The 23,876-nt window shown below is 47.3% G+C and overlaps 2 protein-coding genes across 9 annotated transcripts in view; both read left to right on the forward strand.

Annotated features, from left to right (window-relative positions):
- The first annotated feature begins 30 nt into the window (after window positions 1–30).
- ZDHHC4 (zinc finger DHHC-type palmitoyltransferase 4) lies at window positions 31–13,270 on the forward strand. 4 transcript variants are annotated; one of them, XM_026516295.4, is made up of 8 exons: window positions 31–126; window positions 612–803; window positions 1,379–1,502; window positions 2,247–2,320; window positions 3,201–3,379; window positions 4,917–5,042; window positions 6,606–6,850; window positions 12,910–13,270. In XM_026516295.4, exons 3-8 carry the CDS (start codon window positions 1,386–1,388, stop codon window positions 13,198–13,200), a joined length of 1,032 nt encoding a protein of 343 aa, XP_026372080.1. In that variant the 5' UTR covers window positions 31–126; window positions 612–803; window positions 1,379–1,385; the 3' UTR covers window positions 13,201–13,270. The 4 variants fall into 4 exon arrangements, with proteins under 4 accessions (XP_026372080.1, XP_026372083.1, XP_026372082.1 ...); XM_026516298.4 differs by having other exon boundaries at window positions 6,606–6,823; XM_026516297.4 differs by having other exon boundaries at window positions 612–777.
- A 1,213-nt stretch (window positions 13,271–14,483) lies between these two features.
- INTS15 (integrator complex subunit 15) overlaps window positions 14,484–23,876 on the forward strand; it is a 30,059-nt gene continuing 20,666 nt past the window's right edge. The window contains exons 1-5 of one of the 5 annotated variants that reach the window (XM_048224776.2): window positions 14,484–14,892; window positions 15,415–15,636; window positions 17,531–17,696; window positions 21,669–22,193; window positions 22,963–23,002. In XM_048224776.2, coding sequence (XP_048080733.1) covers window positions 14,731–14,892; window positions 15,415–15,636; window positions 17,531–17,696; window positions 21,669–22,193; window positions 22,963–23,002 — 1,115 coding nt within the window. In that variant the 5' untranslated portion in view covers window positions 14,484–14,730. Of the gene's footprint in view, window positions 14,923–15,414; window positions 15,637–17,530; window positions 17,697–21,668; window positions 22,194–22,962; window positions 23,003–23,876 lie in introns of all 5 variants that reach the window. The other 4 variants (XM_044390200.3, XM_044390201.3, XM_048224778.2 and 1 more) reach the window with 4 other exon arrangements.

Here is a 23,876-nt window from a genome sequence, read left to right on the forward strand (position 1 = left end):
CCGCACTTCCGCCGGAAGCGGGTCTGACTGCCGGCGTCGCGTGTAACGTCACAGGCCCGCCGGAAGTCTAAAGAAGCGCCCTGAAGGCGCCACCTCGGTGTCGCTGGCGGTTGGCCGATCCCGGCGGTAAGGCCGCCTCCGAGGGTCTTTTTTTTTGACACCCAACTGGCCAAGGGGTGTCTGTTTCCTTGTCTGATACGCCCTTCCACCTTGTGTGTGTGTGTGGCCGCAGTCCCACCTCCACTCCGCCGGGTGCTCAGGCACCCACCGTGTCCCCTCTGCGCCTCTGCACCCTGTCCCCCACCCAGTGTCCTGGCCCCCAGGGAAAGCTCCGGCCAGGCCCACCCGTCGGGACTCTCGGACAGTGTCGCCTCAGATAAGCCTGTCTGTCCGGTGGCCAGCGTGGACACCTCAGGGACTAGGGATGGGAACCGCGATCCAAGGCTCCTGGCTTCATCTTCCCAGTTAGCTTTTCCTCCCGAAATCCTGTAACCCTGTTCACCCCGTGGGATCTCAACATCCCCCAACTTTCAGATTATTTCCCACAATTTATACCGCCCCTGACTCCCACCCTGTTTTATTGTGTGAGTGTTTTATCGATGTCTCTGCAGCCAGATCCAGCCTTCTAGAAGAACCATGCCTCCTGCAGCTTTGGGTGCTACCTGTTGTGCCAGGCACACGCCGCTGCACAAGAGGAGATGCCGTTTGAATTCTCCGTGAATGTTGGGAGGAGGAATGTCCGAGCTGCCGGTAGAAAATTAACCAAACGAGAAATATGTAGGCTGGGGACCCTGAATCACCTCGTGAGAATTGCTGCTCTTTGTTTCCTCGGTCTTATCTCGTGAATAGTTTGTAGTTTGGTTATCTCAATTGGAAGTCCGGCCCGGAGTCATATCTGCTAAGGCCAAAAGTAACCGTTTCCAGTTAATGCAGGCCTGTGTGTTGACTCTGGTCCCTGTGGGTGACCCACGATTGTTGTGGGAGTGAGTCCCCGACTGCCCCTGGGGGATGCTTGTTCAGTAGCATTGTCAGCAGATTCTTTTGGGTACATTCTGTATCAATATCTGCGTGGGTTTATATTTAAGTAAGTACAAAGATGATTTGTTGCTGGTGGGAGGAAAGGGGTATGCATTTTGCACATTTCCTCCCATTTTATTTTGGAATTTGCAGGCAGGAGATGCCCTAAATAAATCACAGTGGTTTGATTAGGAAACTGTTGAAGGAGAGAGAACTCAGGACCATCTGGGAGGCCTCAGTGCAGAGCAGTGTGTGCATAAGGGCAGATAAATTCTGTTTGGGGAGTCGTTTACAGAGTTGATGTCTGAGAATATGGAATATATCCCTCAGTAGTAGTCACACTTTTTCTGTTTCTTTGTAGCCCCAGCATGGACTTCTTGGTTCTCTTCTTGTTCTACGTGGCTTTGGTGCTGATTGGTATTGTTACGATATGCATCTGCTCAAAAACCCATTACCTGAAAGGCCTGGTCAGAGGGGGAGCACAGGTAATGATGGTGCTTGGAGAGCACTGGGATTTGACTAACACCAGTCTAAAAGGCTCATCAGTTCCCTGACAGAACAAAAACACACCATTTTTATTTACTTCTTTCATTTATGGTATTTTTGGTATATTCAAAGTCTCTGTTTTTTGTTACTGTTGAAAGTAATCTTGTGATGTTGCTTTGAGAGAAGATAACATTCTCAAGGTTGGCTATTTTTCTTTGAATTTGATGCCTGTAATTGGGCCTGGATGTGAGTAATGTCTGCCTGGAGGGGCCTGATGGGTGGAACTGAGGGCTGTATGACTAGGGAGCTGAGCATCAGGTGGCCCACACTCCTTCAGGGGTCAAAGTGAACAAAGTTGGGGTCAGCAGCCTTTGGGAAGGGGTTGACTTGGGAGTGACCTGTGCTAATGCCCAGTGATTGCAGATGGACTCTGGAACCTAGGATTGAGCCCAAGGCAGGGAAAGGAGTAGAGTTCACATTACCTAATCCAGCCCCTCTGCTCTCCTCTGTTTGCCTGAAGACCCTGATGTGGTGCTTTTTTTGGAGTTAGGGTGAAGAGGAAGGAGCTGGCATCAAAGGAAGACCAGCTGAGGGAAGCCTGCATTTTATTCTGTCTTAAATCTCCTCTCTGCCCATGTACAGAAACGCAAATCCCCAGTATTGCCAGCTGAAAGCGAAGCATCTAATTTGTTTGGGAGTGGGGGGAATGAGAAATGACATTGAATCTTTCTCTTCTGTTTTAGATAATTTCCTATATAATTCCAGAATGCCTTCAGAGAGCTATGCTAAAATTGCTTCATTACCTCTTCCATACACGGTATTTATATTTCAGAGTTTAAATACTATCTTCTTTTCGGGGCATCCGGGTGGCTCAGTTGGCTAAGTGTCCGACTCTTGGTTTTGGCTCAGGTCAAATTGAGATTGAGCCCCAAGTCGGGCCCCTTGCTGGGCATGGGGCCTGCTTAAGATTCGCTCTCTCCCTCTCCTTCTGCCCCTCCCCCTGCTCATGCACACTCTCAATAAGTAAAATCTTAAGAAAAATGATAAAAAAATAAATATTATCTTCTTTTCTGTTTTGATTATTAATTGTTGCTTGTCCCCTAGCTTCAGGATGCCCCGTTTCCAGCCATAGTTTGGAGGATCAAGAGTCCTGGGTTCAGGACCTCTGCTTGTAAATAATCTGACTTTTATTTCTGGAGTTTTCGCAGAAATATTTAACGAATGGCAATATTACGTGCATTTGTATAAAAAGAGATATATCCTGATACCTCAATCCCCAATAAAGATAATAGGGGCGCCTGGGTGGCTCAGTTGGTTGAGCCATCCAGCTCTTGATTTCAGTTCAGGTCATGATCTTGGGGTCGTGGGATTGAGCCCCGCTTTGAGCTCCTGTCTCAGTGCGGAGTCTGCTTGAGAGTCTCTCTCTCTCCCTCTGCCCCTCCCCCTGCTCCCGAACGCATGCGCGCCCACTCCCTCTCTCTCTCTCTGAATAATTAATACCCTAAAAAAAAAAAGTTAATAGATAACATCTATTGAGTACTGAGTATTGCGAGGCACAGTGAGAACTCACATCATCTCTTATGTAATTCTTGCTATTATCTCAAGCCCAAAGGAAGTGGTTGGCCCTGAGTTAACTTTGGTATGACTTCTTCATGGAGAAGGCCCTGTGAACATACCACGTGCCTTTTTCCTTTCAGAAACTACACCTTCGTTCTCCTGCACCTCATCTTGCAAGGGATGGTTTACAGTGAATACACCTGGGAAATATTTGGCTACTGTCAGGAGCTGGAGTTCTCCTTGCATTACCTTCTTCTGCCCTACCTGCTGCTGATCGGAAACCTGGTGTTTTTCACACTTAGCTGTGTGAGCAACCCTGGTAAGTTGAGGCTCTCAGTACGGAGATTGGCGACACCTCAGCCGTCCGTTTTACAGAGCCACAGACTAGTGATCCCTCTGGGGACTTTGTAAAAGATGTGTTATGTAGTGTTTGCATCATCTTCTCGTTGTGATTGTCTTCTAATTTTATTTTTTTCTTCTCTGGCCCTTGGGTTACTTAGAACTGTGTAAAATTTTCTATCAACTTTTTAAGTTTATTTTTGGATACTTTCACTAATACTGGTTATATAGAGTGTTTGTGGCCTCTGTGGCACTGTTTCTTTTAAAAAATTTTATTGATATTTGCATCATGCCCAGTTATGTGTTGTTTTTGTAAGTGATCTGTGTGGGCTTGAAAGAGTATATTTTCTGGTTCTTGGGTGTAGACAGCATGTGAGTCCATTAAATCAAGTTTGTTAATTATGTTCAGATCTTTTATATTCATACTAATTTTTTTGTTTGATAAATTACTGAGAGAGGTATGTTATCTCATTCTGATGTCGATTTGAGGTTTCTCCTTGCAGTCAGTTTTGGGTTTACTTATTTTAAAGCTATTGTATATGTGCGTATGTAAAATAGTTATATATATATTTGTATTATATGCATTCAAGTTTAGAATTGATACTCTCTTTTCCTTGAATCTTTTTTCAAAATATAATGAGCCTCTTTGTCACTAGTAATGCTCTTTGCTCTCAGTTCTCTTTTGTCTGATGTTAATATTATTATACTTTTTTTTTTTAAGAGGGAGAGAGGGGTGGGGGAGAAGGGGCAGAGGAAGAGGGAGAGGAAGAATCTTAAGCAGGCTCCATGCCCAGCAAAGAGCTCAACGCAGAGCTCGATCTCACGACCCTGAGATCATGACCTGAACTGAAATTAGAAGTTGGATGCTTAACCAGCTGAGCCACCCCGATGCCCCTTACCCTTTTTTTTTAATTGATGTTTGCATGGTATCTTTTTTCCATGTCTTTACTTTTAAGCTTTTCTATCCTTGAAGCATGAATTGTCCATCAACTGACGAATAGGTAACTGTGATGTGCCTATTCAGTGGAACAGTATTCGGCAATAGGAAGGAACGAAGGAGTGATATGTGCTAGAACATAGAGGAACCTTGGAAAACTATGCTAAGTGAAAGAAGGCCGATACAAAAGACCACAAGTTGTATGATTCCATTTATATGAAATGTCCAAACAAGGGAAATGCGTGGAGACAGACAATAGATTAGTGATTGCCAAGGGCTGGGATTCGAGAGAAATGGGGGGTGACTGTTAAGGGGTTTCTTTCTGAAGTGATAAAAATGTTCTGAAAGTGACTGCAGTGTTGGTTGCATAACTCTGTAAGGTACTAGAAACTATTGAATTGTGCACTTTAAACGGGTGAATTGGGCTTATGAATTGTATCTCCATAAAGCTGTTTATTTTCAAATGAGTTATTTAGAACATTAAATATACAAGTTTTAGTTGCACTTTGTCAGGACACGTTTTGTGAACGTTGAGTCCACCAGATTGCTCGAAACCGACACTTGTGCTTATGTTTTTCAGGTACCATAACAAAAGCAAACGAGTTATTGTTTCTTCAAGTTTATGAATTCGACGAAGTGATGTTCTCAAAGAATAGGAAGTGCTCGACTTGCAATTTAAGGAAACCGGCACGATCCAAGCACTGCAGTAAGTTTGGCTTTGGTTCCTCCAGCTCTGCCCTTGCACAGCAGACACGTGGGCCTGGTCGGTAAGGAAATGTTACAGAAATCTAGCAGCAGGGGCGCCTGGGTGGCACAGCGGTTAAGCGTCTGCCTTCGGCTCAGGGCGTGATCCCAGCGTTCTGGGATCGAGCCCCACATCAGGCTCCTCCGCTAAGAGCCTGCTTCTTCCTCTCCCACTCCCCCTGCTTGTGTTCCGTCTCTCGCTGGCTGTCTCTCTCTGTCAAATAAATAAATAAAATCTTTAAAAAAAAAAAAAAAGAAAAAAAAAAAAAAAAGAAATCTAGCAGCAAGGCCATTTGTCTGCCAGACATGGGGCCGCCACTACTCATAGAGGTGGTGGTTTCTTTCAGAAGACTGGAGGTGAACTTTTTTTTTTTTTTTTTTAAGATTTTATTTATTTGTTAGAGAGCGAGAACGGGTCAGGGGAGGGGCAGAAGGAGAGGGCGAAGCAGGCTCCCCGCTGAGCAGGGAGCCTGACACCGGGCTTGATCCCAGGACCCTGAGATCATGACCTGACCCGAAAGCAGACGCTTAACTGACTGAGCCCCCTGGCGCCCCTGGAGGTGAGGCTCTTAATGTTCTTGTGTAGTGGGCAATTCAGCCCTGGGCATAACAGCCCTTCCTTTGCCACGTGGCAGACCATGTTGCCCAACAGGAATTTCTGTGGGATGTTGTGTTTGCAGGTTTCAGTCGTGGTAGAGCCTGATCTTCTGAGGAATAGCCAAGGTTCTAGGCTAGTGCTGTCCAACCAAAATATAATGTGAGCCACATATGTGATTTAAATTTTCTAGTAGCCACATTACAAAAGCAAAATGAGGGAACATTAAATTTAATGATATATTGATTTAACCTAACATATCTAAAATATCATTTTAATGAGTAGTCAATGTAAAAATCATTCATGGATAGTTTATATTCTCTTTTTCATACTAAGTCTTTGAAATCTGGTATATATTTTCCATTTACAGCACATCTCAACGGAGACAGTAAATTTTCCTTGGAAAAACTTGATCTGTGTTTAGATTTCATAAAATTTGCTGTTGGAAGAGCAGACTCACATACCCAAGTTATTCCAGAAGTTCTTAATAACTGAATCAGTACCAAAAGAATCATTTTTCTTTAATACCCACAAAACGGTTCATCTTTGTCAGAAGAATTGATTTGACTTTAAAGCATCGGTTTTTAAATTGTCCAAATTAAGTAAATTTACTTAGTCTTCTGTCATCTCAGTATTGCTCACATAGAACTTAAAGGAGCATTGCATAAATTGAAAAACTACCCTAAATTTATCAATATCAACAGAGCATTCTTTCAGATTTTTCTTGTAGCCACATTTCAAGTGTTTAATACCCACCTGTGGCTCGTGGCCCCTGTACTGGACACTGCGGTTCTAATAGCTCAGTGATAGTGGCTGCCATTTCTTCCAGCTCATACTGCCAGTAGTTTGTAAAAATCTCCATAGATGTGCTCGGTCTCATTGTTTCATCAAGGACTAACTCAGAGCTGTGACTTTCCCCTTTCTGCGCAGGTGTGTGTAACAGGTGTGTGCACCGTTTTGACCATCACTGTGTTTGGGTGAACAACTGTATCGGGGCCTGGAACGCCAGGTACTTCCTCCTCTACCTCTTGACGTTGACGGCCTCAGCTGCCACCATGGCCGTTGTGAGCACTGTGTTTCTGGTCCAGTTGGTGATGTTGTCGGACTTGTATCTGGAGACTTACATTGATGACCTTGGACACTTCCAGGTTATTGACATTGTCTTTCTTATTCAGGTAATTAATATTCAGGTAATTATGTTGTAGGATGTATGTTTCTGACTTTAGGTTTCTTTTTTTTTTTTTTTTTTTTAAGATTTTATTTATTTATTTGACAGAGAGAGAGACAGCCAGCGAGAGAGGGAACACAAGCAGGGGGAGTGGGAGAGGAAGAAGCAGGCTCCCAGCGGAGGAGCCCAATGCGGGGCTCGATCCCAGGGATCCGGGATCATGCCCTGAGTCCAAGGCAGACGCTTAATGACTGAGCCACCCAGGTGCCCCTGACTTTAAGTTTCAAAATTGGAAGAAGGACATTTTCCTAGTCAAAAGAGAAGCCATTCCTTTTTTAAAAATTAATATATAATTTTTAAATTTTTAATTATTTAAGATTTTATTTATTTGAGAGAAAGAGAGCGTGCACATGCACACGTGTGAACAAGGAGAGGGGCAGAGGGAGAGAGAATCTCAAGCAGACTTCCCAGTGTGCGTGGAGCCTGATGCAGGGCTCAGGCTCACAACCCTGAGATCATGACTTGAGCTGAAATCAAGAGTCGAATGCTTAACTGACTGAGCCAACCAGGCACCCCAATATATAATTTTTTCATTGATATACAATACACATACCATAAAATTCATCCTTTTTAAGTTTATTTTTTTAATAATCTCTGTACTCAATGTGGGGCTTAAACTCATGACTTCAAGATCAAGAGTCACATGTTCTTCCTACTGAGCCAACCAGGTGCCCCTAAAATTCATCTTTCTAAAGTGTACAGGCTAGTGGTTCAGAGTTGTGTAACCTCCACCACTATCTAATTTCAGAAAATTTCATCACCCCAAAAGTAAACTCTTATATCAGCAGTCATTCCCCATTCCCCTCTTTCCTGGCGACCATTAATCTGCCTTCTGTCTTTTATGAATTTGCCTTTTCTGGGCATTTCACATAAGTGGAAGTGTGCAATCCGTAGCCTTTTGGACTGGCTTTTTTTTCTTAGCATAATGTGTTCGAGGTTCATCTGTGTTATAGCATGAATCAGTATTTCACTCCTTTTCATGGCTGAATAATATTCCATTGTGTAGATGGACCACATTTTATTCATTCATCACTTAATGAACATTTGAGCATTTTCACTTTTTATTTTTGAGTAAGGCTACTATGAACATCCGTGTACAAGTTTTTGTGTGGATACAGGTTTTCATTGCTCTTGAGTCATACCCAGGAGTAGAATTGCTAGGTCATATGGTGACTGTATTTGTAATCATTTGAGGAGCTGCCAGATTGTTTCCCAAAGCATCTTCACCATTCCCTCCAGCTGTATATGAAGGTTCCAACTTCACACATCCTCACTGCACATTTGTTATTATCTGTCTTTTTTTTTTTTTTTAAGATTTTATTTATTTATTTGACATAGAGACAGCCAGCGAGAGAGGGGACACAAGCAGGGGGAGTGGGAGAGGAAGAAGCAGGCTCCCGGTGGAGGAGCCTGATGTGGGGCTCGATCCCAGAACGCTGGGATCACACCCTGAGCCGAAGGCAGACGCTTAACGATTGCGTTACCCAGGCGCCCCTATTATCTGTCCTTTTGATCAAAGTCATCCTAACGGATGTGAAGTGGTGCCTTATTGTGGTTTGAGTTGCATTTCCCTGATGACTTAATGACGCTGAGCATCTTTCTGTGTGCTTTTTGGCCATTTATATGTCTTCTTTGGAGAAGAAGATTTAGAGGAGAAGCTCATTTTTCATTTGATTGTGTTTTCTTCTTGTGTTGTAAGAATTCTTTGTATAGGCTGGACACTTGACCCTTCTCAGATGTAGAATTTGCAAGTATTTTCTCCCATTCTGTGGGTTGTCTTTTCATTTTTTGGATAGCTTTCTTTGAAACATAAACGTTCCGTATTTTGATTTTATTTTTTCTTTTGTTGCTTATGCTTTGGTGCCAGATGTAGGAATCCATTGCCTAATCCAAGGTCATGAAGATTTACACGTAAATACTCTTCTAAGTGTTTCTATAGATTTAGCTGTTACATTTAGGTCTTTGATCCTTTTTGAGTCAATTTTTGTATGTGCTGTACTGTTGGGCTCTAACTTGATACTTTTAGTATGTGGATGCCCAGATGTCCCAGCATCTTTTGTTGAAAAGACCCTTTGCTTATTGAGTTGTTTGGGCACCCTTGTCAAAAATTAATTTACAATAATGTAGAGTTCTTTTAAAAACTCATCTGATGACGAAAAGATTTCTACTGCATTTATGGAAAGTAGCTTATGAGCAGTTACTATTTTAGGTAACTGCTTACTTCTTCTTAAGTGTTCCTTTGTTTTCAAAGAAAATAAAATGCCATGACCAAGTGGGATGTAGTCCATGAATGCAAGGTTGGTTCAATATTAGGAAATTGATTAATATTTTACACAGCATTATTAAATATAAAAGAACAATGACATGATTAATTTTCTAGATGCTGAAAAGCGTTTCACAGAATTCAACACCCATTCTAATAAAAACACTCAGAAAATAGGAATGGAAAGATACTGTGTTACAGTTAAAAGACATAGTCTTAAAGCCAGTATTTTCTTAAAATTTATTTTGAAATAATTATAGTTTTACAGGAGATTACAAAGAAACACACAGGAAGCCTATGAGCTCTTAAGCCCCTCCCCCCATGCCAGCATCCCTATACCACCACAGCACAAGGCCAAAACCAAGCAATTGACATTGGCACAGTCCCCAGAGCTAATTCAGATTTCACCAGTTACATATGTGTTTATTTGTTTTGTGTGTGTGTGTAGCTCTGTGCAATTTGTCACATGTGCAGCCGTGTACAACCACCACTACAGTCAACATGCTCTATTATCTGTCACCACACACTCCCTCCTGTTACCCCTCACAGCGACAGCTTCCTCTCCACATCCCTAATGCCTGGCACCACTATTCCCTTCTCCATCTCTGTTATTATGTTATTTCAGATTGTTACAAAAATGGAATCATACAGTATCTTTTTGAGGTTGGTTTTTTCACTCGGTGCAGTTTCCTTGAGATCCATGCGAGTGGTTGCATGGATCTAGGGTTCCTTCCCTTTTTACTGCTGCATAGTATTCCACGCTTTGTTTGACCATTCACTTTCCGAGGGACCCTACTAAAGGCTGTATTGAACATTTCTGTTTTCAAGTTCCTGTGTGATGATCTGTCTTCACCATGATCGTTGGGGTGATGATGAGTCCATTTTAGGTCTTGGAGAGGACGGCCATACTCTTTTCCAGAGTGGTTGTACCATTGTACATCCTCACCTGTGATGGGAGAGGGACTGGTTTCTCTGCATCCTTTGTCAGCGTTTAATGTTATCAGTATTTTTCATTTTAGCCATTCCGGTAGGTGTGTAGCGATAACCTTGTCGTTTCAACCTTGAGTAGTTTTTACTCTTAAAATTTTTCCAATTATGGGGCGCTTGGGTGGCGCTTGGGTGCTTTGGTTAAGCATCTGACTCTTGATTTCCACTCAGGTTATGATCTTGGGGTTGTGGGATCGAGCCCCATGTTGGGCTCATAAGTTGGAGACATCATGTTGCTTTGCCCCTAAATACTTGAGCAGGCATTTTTAAAGAATGTCAGCCTTCTACATAACTACAATTATGTTATCTTACCGAAGAAAAGTAATAACAAATCTGTGTAATAAATATAGAATATGTATGAATATATAATAAATCTAGTCCATATTCAAATTTCCCCACTGTTTCTCTCTTTTTTTTTCTTCATTTTTTTCAAATGTATCTTTTATAGCTTTTTTACCTCCTTGAACCAGAAGCCACCTCAATGTTAGGCATTGCATTCGAATGTTCTGTCTTTTTAGTCTCTCTGTCTAAAATACTGCCCCCGCTTTTTTTCATGAAATTGATGTCTAGCAGTTTAGTCAGTTGTCTTTAGAATGTCCCTTGTTCTAAATTTGCCTTTTTCCTACTTCTATCAACTGATTTCCCCCTATTCCTGCATATTAATGTGAACTGGAAGTTTTTTCTAGAGCCCTGACTAGATTCAAGTTAAACATTTTTGGCAAGAATGCTTCCTAGGTAGGGATGTGTATTTCGTGTTGCTTCCCATCAGCTGCAACATAGGACCAGTGATACCCAGCTCTCTCCATGGGTGAAGTGCATTTTCCCCTTTGCAGTGTATATGGTTTTGTTTTTGTACTTAGGACTTTATGTAGGATAGAGTCTAAAAAATACTTACTGGATCAGAGATTATTGACATTTATAAATCTCTCGATTTTAATATATATTGTCAGATTGCTTTTTAAAACCTGTGCCTAGAGCGATTTGTCAGTGTTCGTTCCGTTGAGTCAGGGCAGGCAGTGAGGATGTCCGGTGGCAGCAGGTGCTTCTAGTTTGGTAGGAAAATATGGTGTTTCCTTTTTAAAAATTATATTTCTTTCATTACTTTTGATTACTTTTCTTGTTCGTCAGTCATTTGTAGATCTTTTATGAATTATGTCCTTTAACTGTTTACCTGTTTGATACTAGAATTACTTTTGATTAGAGATCATATAGTAATGATAGTTCATTCTTATATTTGTTTTCTATTTGTGTATCTTTTTTTGTATAAAAAAGTTTAGACAGCCTCTCATCAATTGTACCTTTTCTTTGTAACTTCAGTTAGAAAATCTTCCCCGTCAAGAGAGGCATCTACTTTTGTCTTACTCCTGACTTTCAAAAATACTGAACTGTTGGGGTGCCTGGGTGGCTCAGTCATTTAGGCATCTGCCTTCCGCTCAGGTCATGATCCCAGGGTCCTGGGATGGAGTCCTGCATCCAGCTCCCTGCTCAGCAGGGAGTCTGCTTCTCCCTCTCTCTCTGCCCCCCCCCCCATCGTGCTCGCTCGCTGTCTCTCTCAAATAAATAAAAAAAAATTTTTTTTAATGACCTTTCAAAATTCATTTTATTATAAAAAAATAACATAAAAATTCAAGCAGTCCAGAAGTGTCTCAAATGAAAAGGTGGAGAAGCGGGGAAGTGGGCATAGGTAGGTGGTCAAGGCACAAAGTCATAGTTGAAAGATGAATAAGTCCTGGGGAGGTTATGTACAGCCCGGGGACTGTAGTTAACAATACTGTGTTGTATACTTGACAGTTGCTAAGAGTGGGTTTTAAAAGTTCTAACCACATAAAAACATTGTAACTATGTGTGGTGATGGGCGCATTAACTAAGCTTGTGATCTGCTGTATGTCATGTTCTGCACCTTAAACTTTCACAATGTCCTGTCAGTTATATCTCAGTAAAGCTGGGGGGAGAAGCATAAAATTGAAAACATCTTTAGAAAAAAACGAAAAGAAAACTGGGAGCTCTACCCCTCCCCTCCCAACAGCTTCACTCCCCAGAGGCAGCTACTTCTGTAGTTTGGCGCGTACATTTCAGGCTTTTTCCTCTGTGTGTTTATATAGTCACAGGCCTTCATTGAGTCTGTTTTTGTTTTTTGCACAAATAAGATCCCATTGTGATCCTCGCCTCTTGTCTTTCTCATCCAGCAATATTTTATCAATGTCTTTTCCAAATCAGTAATAGAAATTGATCCTATTTTTACCGGTTCCTTATTATTTCAGAGTGTGACTGTCTCAGGGTTTTACTCTTCCTCATGGATGGACTTTTGACATGTTTTTTTTAGGAAGAGGGGCGGTTAAAATCAGTATAGTGAATAGTCTTAAACATGCATTTCTGTGGTCTTCTGTTTTGTTGAGAGAGAGACTGATCTCCTGTCCATCTGGACTTTATTTCGATGCGTGAGCTAAGATATGTATTTATGTCTTTGTTTTACAGCTAACTGGCAAAGCACCACCTCCTGAGTCTCCTTTCCCTTTTCCTTCAGTGTACACATTTCGCTTATCTCACTTGAAACTCTTGTACATACTCGGGTTTCCTCCCGGGCTGTTTGTCAGGGCCGTTTATGGTTTTGTGTTCAGGCGGTCAGATGCGTATGGAGGTGGGTGAGCTGGGTGGGCAGCTCGCACGTGTTTGTGGACCGGGCCGGGGCTGGCGGGTGCTGACCCTCCCTTGTGTCCCAGCCTGGCTGCCTAACGCACTTTCTCCTTCACCCGCAGTACCTGTTCCTGACCTTCCCAAGGATCGTCTTCATGCTGGGCTTTGTCGCCATGCTGAGCTTCCTCCTGGGGGGCTACCTGTGCTTCACTTTGTACCTGGCTGCCACCAACCAGACCACTAACGAGTGGTACAGAGGTGACCGAAACTGGTGCCAGCATTGCCCCCACACGGCCCGGCCCCCATCAGCAGAGCCCCAGGTCCACCGGAACATTCACTCCCATGGGCTTTGGAGCAACCTTGGAGAGATCTTCCTACCTGCCACTGCACATTATGAGAGAAAGAAGAACTAAGAATGGGAAGTGTTACTGCCACTTAAATATAGTATACATTTATTTATACATATAGGTACTTACTTTCTAAGTGTTGGTGTGGTGTTTTTTGGTTTTGGGGGTCTTTTTTCTGGCTTTTGCATGTTTAAAAATCGGCTTTCCGTGGTTAAGGAAGGGAGGAGAAACTAGTGTTTACTGAGTGCCGAATCCTTGCAGCTGCCATGCTAGATCCCGTGGTAGAAATCCCCCTTGCTCATCCTCTGTTCTCTCAGCCTGTTGGAGCGAGTATATCTGAAGTCCTGGTGCCAAGGGCATCAAAGATGACTTCTCAGAGATTCCAGCTAACCGTGGTCTCCCACTCTAGACTCTAGGCTTCCAACGGGAGGGGACTTGACTGTGTCCCCTGATGTGCAGGAGAGTTTCAGTGAGGTGGGGCTGTGCCTGGCTGCACCCTCTTTGATGCCCTTTCCATCTCTCCCAGGGAAGGGCCTTGGCTTTTCATCTCATTGATCATGCCCAGCTCCCTCACCCAGGCCTTCCCTTGTGCCTGCATGGGCCTTTTACACAGGCCCAGTCTTGTACTTGTCCCCTGCCTGCCCTGCACTGGCCTCTTGTGGTCATATTCAAGTCTTTTTTGCCCTATTTTTAAAATTCCAAACTAACACCCGAGCCCCACCCCACCACCGCCCCGTTAATTCAGTGCAAAGAGATGGATGTAGAAGAGATTCATAGAAAGTGCTGAGAGTTTTTAGGAGGGGAGAGTTTTCAGAAGCGGGATACCTACGATTCCCATGGACAGCCGCACTGGAGGGGATTGAGGAATAGAGGGACCCGGGACAAGAACTTGGAGGCCGAGGGTCTGGAGGCATCATTTGTCACTGCAGCCCCAAGAGTTCCAGACTAGATAACAATCTTTGTCGAGGCCTGAGCCAGGGCCCTGCACCACCAAGCCTGTGTTACAGGTGGAAAAGCGCGGTGATATCAATTGATAGACGACTTCTAGCGCCGCGCAAAGGAAGCAGGGGGAGCTTCTCGTCCTGCGCACGGGCGGAGGGAGCGCAAAGGCCAATGAGAGTTCAGCGGTGGGGGCGGCAGCCCAGCTCCGCCGCTGTGGACGCGCTCGGCCCCAGGTACTAGGGCGGCCGTGGGGCCCGGGGGCGGGGCCTGAGGGGCGGGGCGTACCTCCCTCCGCGCGGGCGGGCCGAGCCGCCAGGTGGCGCCCTCCCGAGAGCCGGCCCTCGCCGCGGCCTCCGCTTGGCCCCTGTGGGCCGCCGTCGCCGCGCTCCGCATTCTGCCGCCGTTCGGCTCCGCGGTGTCGGGCTCCAGCTGCCCTCGGTGGCGCCGCAGTCGCACAGCCGGGCGCCCGCTGGCCGGCGGCGGCGATGGCCCCCTGAGCAGGCCAGAGTGGGAGCGGCGGGCGGGCGGGCGCCGGGGTCGGCGGGCGGAGGCCGGGTCGCGGCCCCTTTGTCTCGGCGGCGACGGGCGCGCCCGCGGGGCCCGGGGCGGAAGTCCCGACGCGCTCCGGGCGCCCCGGGCCGCAGCGGCCGCACCATGAGCGACATCCGCCACTCGCTGCTGCGCCGCGACGCGCTGAGCGCCGCCAAGGAGGTGCTGTACCACCTGGACATCTACTTCAGCAGCCAGCTGCAGAGCGCGCCGCTGCCCATCGTGGACAAGGGTCCCGTGGAGCTGCTCGAGGAGTTCGTGTTCCAGGTGCCCAAGGAGCGAGGCGCGCAGCCCAAGGTGCGGCGGGCGGCCGGGATGCCCGCGTCCGCGAGAAGGAAACTCCCGCTCCTTTTCCGCCCCTCGCGGTGACAAGCCTTTGCCAACCACAGAGCCTCTTCCCACCAGCGGCTCCGTTCTCGCCCTTGCCGAGCTCCTTTGCAGCAGCCCCAGTCCACCTGCTCTGGCTTCCTGAGCATTGCTCTGCTGTGTGCCTGTTTGCCGGGGGTGCGACCGCCCGGTTTCAGTGGTGCTGCAGGAAGAGACGTTAAAGGGCTGTACCCGAGTCTCAGACCGCTGTGGGTCATCATCCCGAGTGCCCCAGGATGATGGAGAATTCTGTATAGTGACATTTCCTGGGATTAGCAGAGTTCTTCCCTCTGGGACCCGGGCTTTTAGAGGGGTGAACAGTTCCCTGGGGGAAAATTGGATATTTCCTGTTTTCTTACCGTATGGATTAATGCGCACGTTAAAGCTAAATTTCTTATCGCTTCTCTTGGATTTGTTTTTCAGAGGTTGAATTCACTTCAGGAGCTCCAACTTCTTGAAATCATGTGCAATTATTTCCAGGAGCAAACCAAGGACTCTGTCCGGCAGATTATTTTCTCATCCCTTTTTAGCCCCCAAGGGAACAAGGCTGATGACAGCCGGATGAGCTTGTTGGGAAAACTGGTCTCCATGGCAGTGGCTGTGTGTCGAATCCCAGTGTTGGAGTGTGCAGCCTCCTGGCTCCAGGTACTTCTCTAGAAATAGCCTTCTCCTGAGGGTCTCTGAAGAGGGGTTTAGTGTCAGGAATTTTCCCTTAATTGGATTTCGGGAGAGACCTTTTTTTATGTGTAACCTCCTTGATGTCACTACCCTGTGTGCTAATACCCTAGACCTACATTTAGATACAGGTAGTAACCATTCCTGACAAAACCATAGTTTGAAGTGGTAAATAGCTTTTAAATGAAAAAAAAGAAGAGTTTTCACTTCCAGAACAAGCAAAAAAATCATTTTCCTTAGTTGAAAATGATAAAGTAGTATTTTGAAAACAGCTATGCATGATGCGGCCTCAAAGATAGGATATATATATATATATATATATATATATATATATATATATATATATTAAAGATCATTGTAAGTCAAATTATACGGTTAGGTCTGTAAGCATGTGGGTTGTTTTGCATTGTTCCAGGGTGACGTTACAAAGATCCGTGGCTCTGTTAATGGACGTGGACATAAGAGCCTTAGAATAGTGTTTTTAAATATCAGTATCAGTAGCTTTTGTGTTAGATGATATTTTGAAAGGTTCACTTTGTTTTGCTTTTTTGTTACTCAGAGCCTTTCAAAAATGGGTAATCCACTTAGAGTAATTGTTAACTCAGAATTCAGATTAACGTGATTCTCAGCTAAGGTAACAGAATTTACCATGTTCAGTTTCACAAACCTGCTTCATTCTCAAGTACTCGAAGCCTTTGGTGTTGCGTTTGTTTCCCCAATTTGTGTGTAGATGTTTTCCTTAAAATTAGTTTATCCTCAAAATTTGGCTAGAAAAAAATACACTGTCCTCTCTGGTACACAGGTAAGTCTCAGTGGAATCTGCATCTTAATTCTCACCAGTCTGATTTCTGGGGCCTCTGAATTGATCATGCGTGTTGAATTTAATGTCACAATTACCTCTGTCCTTTGATCACCTAGGGAAGTGAGGCTTAGCATCTTGGAATTCATCATGTAGTTTCCCATTTCTCTCTCCTGACGCTGTCGTGCTGGCTTTTTGGCAAATAAAAGCGGATGTCAATGACGGGAGAGGCTCTTAGTGGTTTGAGTCGGGATTTGCCACACCGGGCTGAGGGGCTGCAGCTTCCTGCTAGGGAAGGCGGGGATGGCTGGTTTGAGGTTTGGGGGCAGATTTCAGCCTGAGGGAACAATCTAGCCTGCTGTGTCCTTGCAGTTCTCCCGCACCCCACCACCACCCCCCATAGGCCACGTTGGGGCCCTGGAACTGGAGCACCCTGAGCAGCTGTTGAATGTGGCCTCTGAGTGGGAAGGAAAAAGGCAGGGGAGGGTGGCAATGTAGGACTTGAAAGTACTGTGGAAACCTGTAAGGGCAGGATTGTGAGAGAAAGTGAGGAAGCCGTGCTCTAGAATCCCAGGAGCGCTCACAAACTCTCCGCAAGCTCTTTAAAGTGGTAGCAACCGCTCATTTCTACCTTTGGAGTCTCGCCTACAGGGTCACAAAAGTTGTCATTTTGTCACCTGAAGTCAGAAGTTACCTTTCGTAAGTGAACTTCAGAGCCAGAGTCCGCAGGCCTTTTATGTCAAGGGCAAGAGAGTAAATACTTCAGGTTCTGCGGATCATACAGTCCGTCGCAAGCAGTCACCTCTGCCCTTGCGGTGTAGGGAGCAGCCTTAAGCAGTAAGCAGACAGCTGAGCAGATGCATGTATCAGTAGAAAACGGGTGGCAGGATGGATTGGGCCTGTGGGCTTTCGTTTGCCGGGGCCCTGGTTCAAAGTGAGCTCTGAACATCTTTTTCCCCTCTTGGAAGCGGTGCTGCCAGCCCTGGTGGTCCCCACCGTACATCCGTCATTGTCGTCCACTAGCTCACGACGCCTGTAGTTACGTGGACTGTGGCTTCTTTGCAGAGGACGCCTGTGGTCTACTGTGTGAGGTTAGCCAGAGCCCTCGTGGATGACTATTGCTGCCTGGTACCGGGATCCGTGCAGACGCTGAAGCAGACACTCAGTGCCAGCCCTCGCTTCTGCTGCCAGCTCGTGACCTCCGTCACTGCGCTCTACGACCTGTCATCAGGTAAACTTGGAACACGTTGTGGCTGTTAAAGAGGCTCAGATGCTTGCCACTTTCATCTCCACCAAACACCCAGGCGAAAGGCCCAGTGGATGCTTTGGCCTTTTTCTTTTTTCCCTCTGAAATATGTGTTTTCTTTTAGGCTGAAAGTGAAAGGAAGGGACCACCTGGACTTCTGGAATTTGCCAGCAGGGAGCTTTCCTTAGTGACTCTCACTTGCCTGACTCAGGGATGGTCCAAGTGGCGGACACAGCCTGAAAATGCTGGCGTCTGACGTCTGGGGAAGACGTGGCTTTCTCCCCAGACGTGACTTGCTTTTTTTTTTTTTAATCCCTCACTTTTTATTTTGGAAAATATCAAAAGTTCAGGAAAAGTGGCAAGACTGTTATCAGTTGCGAGATTCTCCTCTAGGTTCACCACCTGTTAACACTGCCGTGTTCTCTCTCTCCTTCTTGTCTTCCTCTCCCCCGTCACACACACACTCCGAAGTATTTGGTTTTCCTGAACTTTTGAGAGTTTGTTATCAGCATCACGTACCAAGTACTTAAGCACGTATGTCTCCCCCCAAGAACAAGAGCATTCCCTTATGTAACCATGATACCATTATCACACCTAAGTAACTAAGTATTGAGGGAATTCTATTATTTCTTATATAGCCTATATTCAGATTTCCCTAATTGTCTCAATAATGTCTTTTATAGCCTTTTTCCTCCCCCAAATTGAAGGGTCTGAAGAGGGGCACCTGGGTGGCTCGGTTGGTTGGGTGTCTGCCTTCAGCTCAGGTCATGATCTCAGGGTCCTGGGATCGAGCCCCGCATCGGGCTCCCTGCTCAGCGGGGAGCCTGCTTCTCCCTCTCCCTCTGCCTGCCGCTCCCCCTGCTTGTGCGTGTGTGTGTGTGCATGCGTGCGCGCGCTCTCTCTCTGTCAAATAGATGAATAAGATCTTTAAAAAAAAAAAAAAAGTTGAAGGGTCTGGAGAGTTCAGGATCCCATCGGGGATCATACATTATATGTAGCTGTCATGTCACTTTGGTCTTTTAAAATCTTGAACAGATGTAGCATTTTAAAAAAATGTCTTAGGACATTGATGTTTTTTGAAGAGCTCGGACCTGTTGTTCTGCAGAATATCCCTCCATTTAGATTTATCTGATTGTTTCCTTGTGCAAGACTCAAGTTAAACATTTTTGTCAACAGTCCTGTCTAGACGTGTCCTGGGCATATTGCGCCAGGAGGCACACATGTCGCTTTTACTGTGGTGACATTTTTGAGGCTTTCTTCAGAAGATGCCAGGCGAAGTCCTCAGGGCAGCCAGTAGATGGCATTTGACTTCAGCTGGGACAAGCCCATGTCCCCTGTCCCGTCCAGCATCAGAGCCTTCTGGTCAGATCATTTTATGCAGGCTCCGATTAAAGAAAACCAGTGCAGGTTGACCGGCTCTGGTTAAATTAGAGCAGGAGTCTCAGACCCACGCTCACCAGGCTCTGCGGCCTACTCACCTCCCCAGGATGGGTTCCAAGGACCATGGATTGACAAGGCTTTACAGAGCACTGCGTCCTTTCACCTCTGTGTCTTTGTGTGAGCCCCACAGCCTGGGCAAGGGGCTCTGGCCCTGGATTTCCACGTGGGAAGTTTCAGGCCTCACCACGGTGAGCATTTTTTCTGCAGAGCCGGACTCAAAGCCTGCTCTTCTGTTTCAGGTTCCTCCTCCTTTGCCCTTGGCTCCTGCCGCTCTGAGGGACAGATAGTCTCTTACTCTGCTCTGATAGCTAAACCAGTAGCTGGAGAGCCTTCAGCAACATTTCCGCTTGTGTTCAGTCCAGCAGCATCGTGATTATATTCGATTCTCCTTTTTTCTTTTTTAATTCGATTCTCCTTTTATTTGTACCTTTTTCTCCGTGCTGTTTGATTTTTTTAGTTCTCTTAGGAAAGTTTGTGTGGACAGAGTATGAGCACTGAAGTGCGTGTTATAGTCACATGTACTTGCAAGCCGTTTCTGTCTCAGCAGTGCGTCCCCGGGGGCTGGGAGGCAGTGTTGTGCGCGGTGGGTGCCTTGCTGCTAGAGTGGGCTTCTCCCTGGTGCTCTCCTGCAAAGGCTTCCTCAGAGCGGCTCCTAGCTGGGAGCAGTCATCAGGCCCTCTGTTTGCCCGTAGGAAAGGTTTCGTTAAACCCATTGCACAGCATCACGGTGGCTTTTCCAAGCCATCAGTTATTCCAGACCAACAAGGACGGATTTTGCCCTCAACACTGGGAACAGAGTAGACAGGGTGCAAAAGGCGGTGATGTTCAGAGAATATCACCAGCGTTCTAGAATGGGTATGAGACGTGGTATTTTTCTCTTAAGCCACTTGGCCGTGTGCTGTGGCAGTGACTGTTCTACAGCCACTTGTTGGAGGTATGATCGACAAAGCAAAAGCTGTGCATCTTTAACGTGTCCAGCTTGGTGAGTTTGGAGCTGGGGAGGTCACCGGGCACCTGGTGGGGGCTCTAGGAGTGGAGCTGGAGTCCACAGTCAGGATGGTGCCCGATGCTGCTCTTGGGAGCCTCTGGTGACAGGAGACTGTTCCTGGGGAGTCTGTGCTTGCGACACGCAAGACGGAAGCGGCTCACCTCGGGAGACAGACCTGCTCTTGCCCAAGTGGTGCAGAGAACTTGGGGCTTTGAGGAGGATGGTCATGGAGGTGACTCGCTCAAGCACACACGCTCGCTGTACACTCAGGCATTCGCGGCTTTCAGGCTCTTGGAGACGCTTCTGCTGAGATGGGGGGGGGCCGGAGGGGGTGACATGCTGGACACGCGGGAATGAGACGCATTCCTCAGACAGACATATCAGGGGGGCTCGAGGGGCCAGACTCAGAGTCCCCTACCGTTTATTTTGCCAAGTGAAGATCACCGATGACAGCAGCTGCCTCCTGTTGTCCTCGTTTATCACAGAAGGGTAGGGCACCGTCAAACACCCAATCAGGAAGTAGGCGTGGTCTCAGGGAAGAAGGGCCATGTCTCTGGAGAAAGGAGCCTCCGCCCACACGTGTCCCACTCACCCCACACTCCTGTCTCATGCTTGGTTCTGGCCTCAGCATCCCGGAAGGGGCCCCATCATCCTTAGCTCCCCGTGAGCTGCGGGCTGCACAGCCCCGGAGACAGGAGGCCGGGGACCTGCTCCCCTGCTTGCAGACAACTTCAGGGCGTTGTGTGCCAGTCCCAGGGCGGGCAGTGCAGCCGAGTGGTTAAGAGCCAGGCCCTCTGGGGCCACATCTGGGCCTACCCCACACTTTTCATGATCCTGGGGAAGTGACTTAATATCACCGTGCCTCCTCCTTCCGATAACAGGTGGGTTGTTGGAGGAGTGAGTTGATCTGTGTAAAGACTTTAGACCAGTGCCTGGCACATAGTAAACCCAAAATAAACATCAGCATTTGTTTTTATTGTTGTGCTCTGTCCAGGCAGTAGAATGTGCCAGGTCTCTAGGGTCACAGGCGGTCAGGCTGTGCTTAGACAAAGATTCCAGATCTGGGGCTGAGATGGCTTTTCGCAGCCGACTGACCACTGACCGCACCCTGAGCTGCTCTGTGAAGGCCACTGTAGCCATCACTGGGCCACAGAGGAGACACCAGCGGAGGGACAGACCCTACTGGCTGTGGTGGCAGTTTGGGACCTAAAGAGTGTGGGAATTTATTTAAATTGACCTGTGGGATGAACTTCAAGGCGTGGTGGTTTTCCAGGTAATTGTTTATTTAACAAGTAAGTTTTTGAGCCCTACTGTGGACAGACAGTCCTGGCTTTGGGGAGAGTCACTGAGTAGGAGTCCCAGCCCTCACGGAGGGGGTGTTCCCGGAAAGGGGAGAGAAAACAGACCAGCAGAGCATGTAGTCTGAATGTCAGGTGCCGAGCACTGCACCCGTGGGGCCCATCTCCCCGCCATCCCCTTACGTCACCGGGGCTGCAGACACATCTGACTTAAAGCGTCTTTGTTGGCAGATGACCTCATCCCACCGTTGGACTTGCTTGAAATGATCGTCGGCTGGATTTTCGAGGACCCGAGGTTGATTCTCATCACTTTTTTAAATACTCCGATTGCAGCCAATCTCCCAATAGGATTTTTAGAGCTCACCCCGCTCACGGGATTGATCCGCTGGTGTGTGAAGGCCCCTCTGGCTTACAAGAGGAAGAAGAAGCCCTCCCTGTCTAATGGCCACGTCACTACCAAAGTTACAAAGGACTCGGGAGGGATGGACAGAGACTCCCACCTCTTGTACTCGAAACTCCACCTCAGCGTCCTGCAGGTCCTCATGGTGCTCCAGGTGCACCTGACCGAGAAGAACCTCTACGGGCGCCTGGGGCTCATCCTGTTCGACCACATGGTGCCGCTGGTCGAGGAGGTCAGCAGGTTGGCGGATGAACTGAACCCCCTCAACGCCTCCCAGGAGATCGAGCTCTCTCTGGACCGGCTGGCGCAGGCTCTGCAGGTGGCCATGGCCTCCGGGGCGCTGCTGTGCACGAGAGGTGGGTGACTCCCTGGCGCAGGCCCTCCCGGGGCGGGGCCGCCACCACCCGAAGGAAAGCAGGGAGTCCTGGACGAATAACTCTTCTCTGCTCTTCTACGACCTCTCTCCTCTTAGCACAGGGGACCAGGGTGAAGTCGCAGAGCAGACCCGGGTAGAGCACCGGCCATGATGTCTATGCATCTCCTGGCCACCTTGCCCAGGACCGGGGACTCCTCAAGAGCAAGGATGGCCACTCACCATCTTTCCTCGTGTAGGATCTTTTCTTTTCCTGCAGTCCTCTTTTTCATCGAGATATAAGTTACATACACCACAGTGCACAGGTCCAAGTGCATGAAGCATTCCCAGCACTGTTTCTGGGCCCGTGATTCTCCTGCACTTCGGTGCTGGAACACTCCCAGTGTCTAATAGCACCTGTGCTGGGTTAGTGACTTTGGACTGTGGCCCGAGGCAGCGGTCACTGTGATGCGCTTCCCACTTGGTGCCTCAGGCCGCTGATCCGCTCAGCGAGAGCCCTGCCTCTGGGCCCTTTCCCAGCCGTCCGACAAGTGACCAATAGGCCTGCCCCCTTTCCTGAGCCACGTATTCTGTTTGGGGCCTAGTTGTTAAAGCGAGAATCGAAGGAAGAGAGAGCACAGTTTCTAAGGGACGCCAGGAAAATGTAGTTAAGACACTATTGCTTTCTTGCCAGCATCCTTGAAAAGAACTCAGTGAACATTTCACCTTGTTGTCTCCAGTCTGTTCCTTACTATGTATCTCCTTGATTTCAGATGACCTGAGAACCTTGTGCTCCAGGCTGCCCCATAATAAGTAAGTGCTCTCGAAGACTCCGGGCTGGGCTGGGGGGGGAGGGGACGGGGGTGGACCCCTTGTCCTGGCGTCCTTGGGGAGGGTTGGGCTGCAGGGTCTCGAGCTTCTGTATGTCAGGAGCCCCCTCAGGACCTGATGGTAAGTGGGGGATAGGACAGCATGACCCACATGAGAGAAGGCCCAAGTGGAGAGTAAATTGAAGAGGTGTGGCCATCTTGCCTGGGAGTCCGGGGAAGAAACCAGAGGGCTCAGAGTCATTGACCACTCGCTAAATTAGCATACATGGTTCATGGTGACTTCCGACGTTTGTGCACACACATTGTGGTGACAGTGTGAGTGGCACAGCCCTTTGGGAAATCCTGCAGAGCTTCGGCCCTAGGGCACAGCATGTCGGTGAGGCTTTGTCGATGGGGGGCAGCACTGAGTGGGTTCTGAGCATGATTCTCACCGGTTTTCCGTGATGCTTCGGCAATCGCTTTGCCTGCCTCTGAGCCTCGGTTTCCTCCCTGATAAAGCTGGGGGAAGAATTCACCCGTGTCAGAGGGTCATAGTGAGAATTAAATGAGGTGCTGTTTGTAAATTCCCAGCCTGGTCCCTGGCACGCGGGACTCTGTCCATAAATGGTGCTTATTGTCATCATTTGGGGGAAGCAGTGTGGATAGTGGTGAAGAGCAGGGCTGTGTGGTCTCATGGCTCCTGGGGAAACGTCCCGGCTGGCTGCTTGCTCTCCGTACGACCTACCTCACGTCCCCCTGCCTCGCCTGCCCCCCTCCCCGCAGAATTTCTGTGAGGATTCGAGTAAAAACACAGAAAGCACTTAGAACGGTACTTGGGGTGTGCAGCAAGTATCTGAGAAATATTAGCTGCTGTTCCG

Source organism: Ursus arctos, unplaced genomic scaffold, assembly GCF_023065955.2.
Source record: "Ursus arctos isolate Adak ecotype North America unplaced genomic scaffold, UrsArc2.0 scaffold_2, whole genome shotgun sequence".
In the NCBI taxonomy this organism is placed as follows: domain Eukaryota; kingdom Metazoa; phylum Chordata; class Mammalia; order Carnivora; family Ursidae; genus Ursus; species Ursus arctos.

Bases quoted from the DNA above. Each gene is read 5' to 3' on its own strand.
- ZDHHC4 (XM_026516295.4), top strand. From the start codon at position 1,386: ATGGACTTCTTGGTTCTCTTCTTGTTCTACGTGGCTTTGGTGCTGATT. The intron at 1,503-2,246 runs GTAATGATGGTG...CTTCTGTTTTAG, and splicing joins TGGTCAGAGGGGGAGCACAG to ATAATTTCCTATATAATTCC. The intron at 6,851-12,909 runs GTAATTAATATT...CTTCACCCGCAG, and splicing joins ACATTGTCTTTCTTATTCAG to TACCTGTTCCTGACCTTCCC.